General features: G+C 34.4%; 1 protein-coding gene across 2 annotated transcripts in view; it reads left to right on the top strand.

The window, feature by feature from the left end:
* ERGIC2 (ERGIC and golgi 2) overlaps window positions 1-12,084 on the top strand; it is a 41,982-nt gene that overhangs the window by 28,529 nt on the left and 1,369 nt on the right. For both annotated transcript variants that reach the window (XM_047865886.1, XM_047865884.1), the window contains 5 exons: window positions 2,864-2,919; window positions 3,798-3,896; window positions 7,443-7,540; window positions 10,711-10,873; window positions 11,970-12,052. In XM_047865886.1, the coding sequence (XP_047721842.1) occupies window positions 2,864-2,919; window positions 3,798-3,896; window positions 7,443-7,540; window positions 10,711-10,873; window positions 11,970-12,052 (499 nt within the window). The remainder of the gene's footprint in view (window positions 1-2,863; window positions 2,920-3,797; window positions 3,897-7,442; window positions 7,541-10,710; window positions 10,874-11,969; window positions 12,053-12,084) is intronic.

Genomic DNA, 12,084 nt, shown 5'->3' with positions numbered 1-12,084 from the left:
AGTAAAATATGTTCTCCATTTCCTAGGAAATTTAGTATGTATTGAAACTACAACAAAGTACTTTGTGTAGCTAAATGGAGTTAAGTTCTAGACTCAGATCATTATTCATAGGTTTTTCACCTTTATGAATGCTGCTTAGAGTGTTTGGAAGTCATGCAAGATGTGGGACAGTATTTTTCTGTGTGACACTGTCCCTGCATTGCAGAATGCCTTGCTTCCCTAGCTGCTGTCCAATAAATGCCAGTAGTGACTCCTCCCTGACAACTGTGGCAGCCAAAAATGCCTCCTCCCAGCCTTCCAGTTTTCAAAACAATCTTTCCTTCACTGAAAATCACATGGAACAATATATTGTAACACATGAAAAATATATGAAATTCAGATTTGACTGTCCAAAAACAAAGTTTTGCTAGAACACAGTCATGCTTCCCTGTTTACATATGGCTACTTTCACACTACGAGGACTGAGTAATTGTGGCAAGGGCTGTACATGACTCATCACTTTGTGCTGCTACTCGGTATGCACTACAAATTATAACAAGTTATGACACTTATAGCTTGACAGCATTATAGATGTCCTGTGTATTGCTGTCCTCCAGCATTTTATTTATTTATTGTGTTACTCTGTCAGAAAAGAAAAAGAAATACGGGTTTCAGATATACTTTTAAGGCAGAGTGGAGTGTGGATTATTTTATCAAATTTGACCTCAGAATAGGATGTTTATTATGCAGTGACACTATAGCTGTGCTATGAGGATACAGGACACTTCAATAATAGCAGACTAAGCACGCATAACAACATCACTAACTCTTGGGAAAAATAAAAATTTAAAAGGGAATATCTAAACACAAGTAGAATTTCTTCGTAAGAATAGAAAATGAAACTGAGGACTGCCACCACATTAAGTTTAAACGTGACTAATTGGTTAGCTAATGCTAAGGAAGGAAAGCCACTTACTGGCAGGCTGATGGAATTGTGTGTGTGTGCACCAATCAAAGAAAGGCATCTGGGGAAAATAGACTGACTTTGGATGGTTAGCCTTTTGGTGGGAAAAGTGCTTAAGCAACTGAGGACCTTGAGAGCAGTAGCCAATAGTCAGTTAAAAAGCAAGGCAGGTGATACTGAGTGGGTTTCCTTGGCTCTTGAGTGAACAGGAATTACTAATACTGTTTGTTGATTTTTTTTTTGAGGAGTCGATGTGAGTTTGAAACGATTGAAGAATTACTTGTCTGTGAATAGCCTGCATGGAACAACTATAGATAAAAAGATTTTTAAAGAAATTGAGAGAACATCAGTGTGTTGCTGGTAGTAAATATGTATGAAGCAGAAAAAGGCTTACGTATATAAATTTTCAAAGCCTGTGAAAATGTAAGGTGTTTAAAGCCTGTGGTTCTATCTACTGTATCAGCAGCAGTACTTCACAGAAAATATTTGAATTGAGCATGTATTAATTGAAGTGATAGTGTTGATGGTGAACTTCATTTGCTCTCATGGACTTAAATATCGTCATTTTCATGAACTTGTCAGAAGGAAAAGCTAAATGGTACAACTTGCCCTGCTACATAACAGCTTGACAGCTTAGTGGTAAAGATTTTGTGTGTGTATGATTTTGGAGCTCAGGGCCAAGATTGAAATTTTTCTGAATAAGGACACTTGCCACCCATTATTATTGAGCACTGAATAGCTTTGGAAGTTAAGTTTTGTGCAGACTGGATAATGTTTCTCAATGAGGTTAGCCTAAAATTTTAAGCAAAAGCAGTGTTTATATATGAAACTCATATTGTGGTAAAGTTATTCCAGCGATAAGTAATGTCAAATGATTTTAAGTGGTTTTCCTTGCTTCCCATGCTTTGACAGCCTGCACTGTCAAAAGTTAAAACAAGAAATGAGATCTCCATTCTTATACTTGTATATATTTTGCAACCTCAAACTATAGTTCCTGAAGTGTTTCAGACCTTGATGCAGGTGCAAAGGAAATTTACATGTTTCAAAATCCATTTAACTGTGTACTTAAGGAAATTCCATCTTAAAATGCAAGTGATCAATCTGTGTTATGCAATGACATGCCGGAAGGAAATACCAAGAGAAGAATGTAAGAGAGTTCTATCCAAGCAATGAATATACTCAATTAAAAGATATGCTCATAGATTAATATTTTCAAAGATAAAACATATAACATTTCATTATAGATCATCATAACACATAAATCTTTGTGATCAGTTTTGAAAATAGGGAACCCTAACTCTCAACCCTAGTTAAGGAAAGGTTATCTCCCAGCAAAAATACCTGAACTACAAAAAAAAGTACTCAGTTATTACTACTACATTTTAAATGTCAGGGTACCTGGGTGGCTCAGTCAGGTAAGCGTCCAATTCTTGATTTCAGCTCAGGTCATGATCCCAGGGTTGTGGGATCAAGTGCTATGTCCGGCTTCATGCAGGGCGTGGAGTCTACTTAAGATTCTCTTTCTCTCCCCCTCCCTCTCCCCCCTCCCTCTCCCCCTTCCCTCTCCCCCATCCCTCCCCATTCACACACCCTCGCTTATTCTCTCTCAAAAACAAATCATTAAGAAAAGGTCGCGAAAAATTTTCTTTCCTCTTGTGTAACTAGTACATATATTTTCAGTGTTGCATCTTGGCCCACAAAGCCTAAAATACTTACTGTCTGGCACTTCACAGAAACAGTTTGCCAGCCCCCAGTTTTTTGCATGGCTGAGATGAGTAGACTTAGCTATTTAAATCATAGGACAAACATGTTTTCATTATACATTAATAAAATTATATAACTGAGGAAAGATCCTCTTTCTGATTTTAATTAGTTGTATATTTAAATATTATGACTTTAATCTTTTTTTCTTCCTTTCAGGGCAATTCCACATCCCCGAGGTCATGCACACTTGGCAGCACTTGTCAACCATGACTGTGAGCAGTTTCCTAAATTTTTTCCGTGAAGATGTCATTGAAAAGTGTTGTGTGTGGGTTTTTTTCTTGTGTTTTGTTCTGAGTGCAGATGCAAGGAGTGTTTTAAAAGTGGGCTTTTGTCGAAATAGATGTCCAAAGGAGAAAATAAATGATTAATTTATTGACTCTAATTCATTTTCTCATGTCTTTAAATTACCTGTGTTTCTACTTATTTATAGCTCAGAAGTTGCTGGGATTAGGGAGTAGAGCCTTAGTGCGTGTTCTATGACTTGGTACACATTTCTGCTAATTTTTAGGGTTAATGAAGGGAATGTGTTTGAAGTTTATTTCAATATATAAACGTACATCTGGACACGTGTATACATATAAAGTATTCAAGTTTTGTGTAATAATTGTCATAAAACTTAGCTTTTAAAGTCTGTTTTAGAGCACAAAACCAAGTAATAAATTCCATAAAAAGTCAGTTTGTCACATTTAGCAATGGTGTGCATTAAAAATATATCTGATTGGTTTCAGTATTTGGCTACATGGACATCATTCCATTTGTTCTAACAATACAGTCCTATCACTATATAAAGATTTGGACCAGGAAAGACTCATTATTATTATCTTTGGTTATGAAGATTAGATGTAATATTTCATAGATGTAATTATGAAATTTAAGATACAGCATTTTATCAGAATCTACTTACCATTATATATTTAATTCCACATATTTATTTGTATTCTCTCAAAATAATGTGATTTCAAATACTATATTATTATACCTGCAGATTGAGATAATTTTATTTGAGGTTAGATAGGAATGTGAACCAATCTGTAATATGTGGTTTTGAATAATTTAATTTCTGTACTTAATTTTGTTTTATTCCTCTTAGCTTACAACTTTTCTCACAGAATAGATCATTTGTCTTTTGGAGAGCTTGTTCCAGGAATTATTAATCCTTTGGATGGAACTGAAAAAATTGCTGTAGACCGTAAGTATTTAATAATTACTATTGGAATTTGCATGTAGGAATTGTTTTTATAACTTCAGTATTAACCCATTTTTAATAATTCTCTTTAACCCCTTTGTAATAAACAGATAAATCTTTAAGTGGATTAAGTGATTGATAATTTTCTGTGGTAAGGTGTGTAAGAGAGAATTTGTCCGTTAAAAAATGAACCATAAGAACAAAATAAGAAATTAGAGTAACAAGTAAGTAGGAAAAAGAGTTGAATTTAAAAGCTCTCTAAATATATGGAAGGTTAATGTGCTAATAGGGCATAACTCCTAATAGGGCACTGAAGAAAGAATAAGAACCAATGAAAGTTTCAACATTATAAGAAATGTTTTCTTAGTATAGTTTCAGAGTTCTAAAATGCATATTTACCATTATAGAAACCTCCTTGGGGAATTTTACAAACATCAGAAACGTAGAGTTATTCTAGAATAGTTTGGTTATTAACACAGTCAGAAGTAGTACATTATAGCATAGATCCCTTTTATTACTGTTTTAACCTTCTGTTCCACTTAAAATTTCATTTTATCCAAATATGGATGGATTATTTTTTTCTTTTTTTTGGATGGATTATTTTCTTAATTTTATAACAAGTAATCAATCTTGTGTTTCTTGAAGGTTTTTGGTTGCCTTTCCTCTACTGAAATAGTCCTACCATATGACATGCCCCACCTATAGGACCTTTTAAGGACATGTAAAGCTTCTTGTGCTACTAGGAATTCTAGCCTTTGCAAAACTCTAATTAAGGATTTCATTTTTTATTAATTCAAATAGATTTATTAATAACATTTTCAGTATTTTACTCTTGTAGCATAGTGTTGTAATCAGATGCATCAAAGATGGTTTACTTAGAATCCTGGCTTACATTCCTGAGTATTTTATGTTTGTATGGAAATGCTTCACTTAAGGAAACTTGAGTGTACTAAATTTGGAAATGTGTGAGTAGAAACATTCTGAGAATTAAAAGCTTTATTCAATATATAATCTCATCTTTATGTGTATGTTCATTGTATACAGAAATACACTATATGTTACTTATGAGATGATCATTTGAAAACATGTTGGTTAATAGTTGGTTTCAGGATGCTAAAATGAATTTGAATTTTTGTACGGAATCAGTTCTAAACAGATTAATTTTCAAAGGCTGTTTTTGAGTTTATTCCTAAATTCACAAAGACGAAGAGACTTTTAGAATTATGTTTTAAAATGCCACCAGATGAGTGTCAGTAGGTTACTCAAAGCTTTAAAGCAGGTGTGCACTTCTCCTTATTAATATGTGTTCTATTGGGCTTTGTTTCCCAAAGAGAAAAAAGAAAATTAGCATTACAAATGTGTTGTGTCAGGTAACCATTCCCTGGATGTTTCCCAGAAGTTGTGAGGGGATCACTTAGTACTTACATCTTGAATGCTGTACCAATTTGGACAGACCCATAACCTTTGGAACAATTTGTGACCTGCAACCAAATGTCATTTGACAGTATCTGCCTCTCCACCCCACCCTCACCCCCAAACCTAGCCATTAAATTATCTAACCAATTTATAGCCTTTTCTTGAATTAACAGTGGCAACTACGTCTTCAGTAGTTGTCTGGCCACAGCTTCAATGCTTTCTATTTTTTCCTGTCATATTTCTTTGACCCTTTTGGTTATTATTCATTGTGCTTCACTCCTCACAGGTGATACAATTCCCTTTGTCCTCCATTTTTTTTCCCAAAGTAATTATCCTACCCACGTGTGTAGCACCTATAGGTTATTGCTTCACCGCTCTCAATTTCACCTTTTTTTCATTAATATGTAATACTTAAATACCTTTTTCTCTTAGCACTTTGAGCTCACTACCTCTGTTTACAGCACAATAGAGTTTATTTGTAAAAACCTCAGAACTAAGCACAGGTGAAGCAATTCATCTTACATCAAAGGATGAAACTGAAGACCACCCACAATTAATAAGCCATCTATTGGTGGTGGACAGAGTTGACACTCTTCTTCCCTAATCTTATCTGTGATAATAGACTAAAGTCTATTATGTTGGGGTTAATAATAGAGGAACTAGTCAAACACTGTTCATGTTTTTGAGAGTTATAGTCATACAGGTGGTAGGTAAGTAAGTGAAGTTGAAACAGGTTTTATTTTATTTTGTCAGAAACTTGTTTAATATTCGTGTTTGAAGACACTCTTACTCTTAACCTCTCTCTCCTATCTACAGTTTACCCTTCCCTCCCCTATTCTGAATTACACTGAGATAAGAGACAGAGAAATTGGATTGATGGAAATAAAAATTCATTAATGTTGAGCAAAAGAAGATAGACACACAGAAGTGCATATTGTGTACTCGCATTTATATGAAATTCTAGAATAGGCAAAACTAATCTGTGATGACAGAAGGTAGATTAGTGGTTGGCCTAGGGTCAGAGGTACAGGGTATTGACTGCAAAGGGGTATGGAGGAACTTTTTGAGGTGGTAAAAATATTTTCTATTTTGACTGTGGTGGGCAGAGACATTTGTCAAAATTTATCAGACCATATATTTAAAATTGGTGTATTTTATTCCTGTACAGTTTCTATAGACAGTTATTATCGTGTCATGTGAAGTACATCTATTTTCATGTCAAATGTAATGAGGCCCTATTACTTATCTAATTGAAACTCTAGATAGATACTTCTAATTCTAAATTTTCTATAAGATAGACCTAGAAAATTAACCTGTTTGGTATTCTGTGAACTGTTACCTGTTTAAGGTTAATTAATAATTGATAATCTGGTATTGATGATTTGTATTAAACTTAGAAATGCCTAAAGGCTATATAAATATGATCCTTTTGATTATGCAATAACCTTAGACCACCATGGAGTAGGTTCTTTAGTTATTTTCCTCCTGTATCAATTCTTTGTATATATCCAAAGGCTGGCTAAATTGGTTTATTTATATATCTTAAGATATTAGTAAAAACTGAAAATATGTCTTGTGGTTATACTATTATAACTTTATTCTCACTAGTTTCTTTACTGTAAAGAAATGCTACTTTTACTTTTCATATTTGATAAAAGGATAATGTTATAAAGGATATCTAATGACTAGTTCATTTTTTTAACATTTTTGTTTTTGACAAAGAAAGAGTGTGAGTGGGGGAATGGCAGAGGTAGAGGGAGAGAGAGAATCTTAAGTAGGCTTCATGCCCAGTGCAGAGCCTGACTCGGGGCTTGATGTCAAGACTCTGAAATCATGACCTGAGCCCAAAATTAATAAGAGTCAGACCCTTAACTGAGCCACCCAGGCGCCCCATTTTTTTTAACAACTAATAGATGTGTATACATGACTGTTTTATGCTTATTGAGAACTTGTTTACCAAGTATATGAGTATATTGCTTTCGTTGATTCTTTAAAAATTTTTTTTTTGTTAAACACTATCATAAGTAGCATTAAATTTCAAGGTCAATGTGTATAATAGAAGGAGGGTGTATTTGGCAGTAGTATTGTTGCTATTGGATTGATGAAAAAAAACACATTTTGTTTTTATTCTAGACAACCAGATGTTCCAATATTTTATTACAGTTGTGCCAACAAAACTACATACATATAAAATTTCAGCAGACACCCATCAGTTTTCTGTTACAGAAAGGGTAAGTTGAATCTAACTGATAAAATGATTTTTGTTTTCAGTATTTTATAGTCCTCTACAAAAAAAAGTTACGACTTGGTGCTCTCCCCCATTTAAAATTTGTGGAAGTTTTGAAATGCATTAATATTTTATTTTAAGCTAATAACTGGATATTATTAGTATGCTGTAGAGCAAGAAAAGTAGATTTTAAAAATCTGGAATGTCTTCTCTTCAATTAAAACAAAATATTAAACTATGATGGTATTAATGATTTTATTCTTAATATCTTAATTTTGTAATGTTTTCTCTTGTATTGGTATAATTAGTTCTTACCTGCCAGCAGATTCTCTGGTTTTGTGTTATTAATTTTTTAATTAATGTACTTACCCTGGAGCATGCATGGTTCTTCTGGCTCAGATAGTAGACTAAGAGAGTTTGCCTTCCTAAGTTAGTGCTTTTTATTCATCTAATTAAAATGACGAACATTCTGCAATCTCAGGGAGAGTAGCCTTATAAAAATGTATTATGAGGAATATAGTTTTGGAATTGGACAGTTTAACAGACTTCACATGTATTCTGGGATCATGTTTTCTAATTGTGTTTAAGAATGGTGAATATTCAGGGCGCCTGGGTGGCTCAGTCAGTTAAGCCTCTGACTCTTGATTTTGGCTCAGGTCGTAATCTCAGGGTTCAGGGGGTTGACTGCATGGACCTCTGTACTGACAGTATGGAGCCTGCTTGGGATTCTCTCTTTCTCCCTCTCTGTTCCTCCCACCCTTGTGTTCTCTTTCTTTCTCACAAAATAAATAAACTTAAGAAAACCTTGTTTTAAAGAATGCTGAACATTGAAATATTATCCAGAATTCCAAGGCAAAGTATAAGTGCTTTTAAAAATTTACTTTCCTCCATGTGGAGTTTCCTTTTGATAGTTTTCTAGCTTATGATGACTATGTCCTCAGTAATTATAGAGTTTCCCTTAGGAGATTAAATACTGAAGTTTTCAGGGGTGAAGTTGTCATGTTTGACTTTCAAAGGGTTCAGGGTGAAAAACTTAAGTGTGTGTGTGCGTGTGTGTACACAGAGAGAGAGAAAGTAGGTAAAAAATATATTGTGCTTTTTAGCATTTTTTTTTAAGTTTTATTTATTTTGAGAGAGTGTGCACGTGTGCGCATACACGCATGCTAGTGAGGGAGGAGCTGAGAAAGAGGGAGAGAGAGTCCAGAGCTGGCTCTGCACTGACAGCCGACACGGACTCAGTCCCATGAACTGTGAGGTCATGACCTGAGCCGAAACCAAGAGTTGGACGCTTAACTGACTGAGCCACCAGGCGCCCCATCAGCAATTTTAGGGGTTGAATGATAACATTTTTCACTAAAATTGGCAACACCTGAACATTAGGAGGTCTGGATAGTGTCAAGGCTTTGGGGAAAAGAGGCACATATACATTGCTATGGGAATGCAAAACACCATAGTCTCTATGGAAGAGAGTTTGGCAATATCTGCAAAATGATATGTTCATTTATCTTTTGATCCAGCAATTTCACTTCTAGAAATTGAATCCAAGGTTATAGTGAAAAAAATACAAAAACGATGTGTATGAGGCTATTCATTGTATTGTTATTTGTGGTAGTAGAAGATTATAAACAACTCACATGGTACATCCTCACAAGGGAGAGACATGGAACTTCAAAAAAAAACAGAGAAAAAGATAACCATATATTGATACGAAATTAACTCCAGGATAAATTAAAAAAAAATTTTTTTTTAACATTTATTTATTATTGAGAGACAGAGAGAGACAGAGTGTGAGCAGGGGAGGGGCAGAGAGAGAAGGAGACACAGGATCTGAAGCAGGCTCCAGGCTCTGAGCTGTTAGCACAGAGCCCAACGCGGGGCTCGAACTCACAAACCGTGATATCATGACCTGAGCCAAAGTCAGAAGCCCAACTGACTAAGCCACCCAGGTGCCCCTCCAGGATAAATTTTAAACAGCCAAATTAAATAAAAATATATATATAATCTCAGAGCATTTGACCTCTTTGTAGTGTGTTTGTGCTGATACGGTGACTAAAATAGTTGTGTTTCACTTAAAAAATAAGTGTGGAGTAACTAGAGTTGGTTAAATGGGGGATGAGGGGGACAGAGAGGAGGAGGGCCGAGCTTCATTAGTCCTGAAACCCAAAGTGAATCATTATTAGTGTTTTGTTACATGAACCCCCCTGGTCCTTCAAACAGCTTCTGCCCATACAGGTGATGACAATATAATTATGGTATGATATTGAACATACCAGAAATTTAAGATGAGGTCACTTTATTGGAAAGTCGATCAGTGGCTTATAAGCCTCTGTTCTAATAGGGGAAGGGGTTTTGTAATGCCTCACACGAAATTGTTTTAATTTCCCTTGTTACTTGTATTCCTAAAGCTTGCAATTTAGTTATAGCTTAATTAAAATAGGGACTGTTATGACAAAAGTCAACAAAGCACCGTGGTAGCATAATTGTTTCAAGCTATAACAGAAATTTATTAGACAGTTTGCAAACTTGATTTTTGAAGTGTAAACAAGATGGAATGAAATAGAGTATTTTCTTGGACAGTGTACACACTATGGGAGGTTTATGATTTTAGTCCCATTCCTTTCAAGAATAAAACTATCTTTAGAAACTGAACCAGTAACTCAAATATTGATATGTTTCAAATTAGTGCATGCTGTTTTCTTCTTGTATTATATCTCCTACAGTTTAAATAAACAACAGAAAGTGAAATTACTTGTTTTTAAATCTGATCATTTAAATGATAGGAAATAAATATAATTATTTTGTAAATTCTTAGCAAAGAAGTCTTACAAAAAGTATGTCAAAATATGAACTTAGTTTTTATGGATTTGATCAATGAAGAAGATGCCATATAGTTGTAAGCTCTTGAGCTCAGTAGAATGCTTATATGTAAAGTGACTTTTTGAGAAAATAGAAAAGAATGACTCTGCTCTTTTGATTCTTTCAGAAGCCAAAGACACAAAGAATATAGGATAATTCAATTGTCTCTGAAGAGCTCAGTCTAGTAGGACAATTCATAAAGAGATTTGGATATCCTTCTTGTATAGTTGGACTGTAGGGCTTCATATTGCCTGTGCAAGTAACCAGATGATGTGAATCCCATTTTTCTCCTTCTCCTATCTCTCCCCTTCCTTTTAGGAACGTGTCATTAACCATGCTGCAGGCAGCCATGGAGTCTCTGGGATATTTATGAAATATGATCTCAGTTCTCTTATGGTAACCGTCACTGAGGAGCATATGCCTTTCTGGCAGTTTTTTGTAAGACTCTGTGGTATTGTTGGAGGAATCTTTTCAACAACAGGTTAAGATTCATTCCTTTTTTGTTTAATTTCTTGAGTGTTACACTGAAATTAAGATGCTGTTACTTAGCAGGAGCAAGAAATATATATACATTCCCATGTTTTGATATTTTAAGAATTTTTTCTTTAAGATTGAATTCCAGATCTCTGAATTGATTAAGCATTACCCATAACTAAGTTCACTGCATTCAGTGATTCAAGGGAGATTACTTAGTGAGCTAGAAGGATCCTAGAATTGAATCCAGGTTCTGCCATCTGCTATCACGTGGGGATAGGCTTGTGTATAGGTCACTTACCTTTTCTGAAATTTTCTCCTCTATAAAAATGGGAATAATAATGTATACTTACAAGTGTGTTGTAGGATTAGATGATAAAATGCCTAGAAATAGTAGACACTTGAATGTAAATTTTTTTTCACGTAAGGCATTTTTAACTGTACAATATGTAAAATCACATTTTATGGTACTTTGGACCGTGCAATATGTGCAACAAAAATTTTCAAATTGTTTTCCTGATTTGGGGCTTTTTTGCCCTGAGATTATGAGATGTTCTCAAAGATAACTTTTAGAATCATAATCATGAAAATCTGAGAGTTAAGCACAATAGATGAAGAAAGGAAACCATTCCTTCTTTATCCCCCAACCCCCCATTCGGTTTTACGGGGAGCTATGTAGTTTATATACTTTAAATTATTTTTTTTGAACTATGTTTTTGAAATGAATGAATAGGTTTTCTTATGAAAGACTTTGTCACTACTTCATTTGAATTTGTTTAAATTTGTGGTGCTGCCTGGTATTATTTTTCAAAATGGTATGAGTGTGAGTTGTATAAAGCGCCCTTGAAAAGACTGCATGGTGAAGGTCATGAATCATGTGGCCTTGTGATTTTGAAAGGAAATCCATTTGTTTTAAAAATTCAACCGCCTTGTTATTTTTAACCATGGAAACAAATAAAGCAAACTGCTTTGTTTCCTTACTAATCTATGCCATTATAATTAGTTGAGTTTTTTATTCTTATGTAATAATTTAGGAGACGATTAGGAAATAATTTCATTAAAGCATCATTTAATTGAAAACATAAACTTATTTTTTATTACAGGCATGTTACATGGAATTGGGAAATTTATAGTTGAAATAATTTACTGTCGTTTCCGACTTGGATCCTACAAACCTGTCAGTTCTGTAAGTGCTACAATAGAAATGGCGCTGACCTC

Source organism: Prionailurus viverrinus, chromosome B4, assembly GCF_022837055.1.
Source record: "Prionailurus viverrinus isolate Anna chromosome B4, UM_Priviv_1.0, whole genome shotgun sequence".
In the NCBI taxonomy this organism is placed as follows: domain Eukaryota; kingdom Metazoa; phylum Chordata; class Mammalia; order Carnivora; family Felidae; genus Prionailurus; species Prionailurus viverrinus.
Note: the sequence above shows the minus strand (reverse complement) of the source record. Positions and strands in the feature narration are given on the sequence as shown.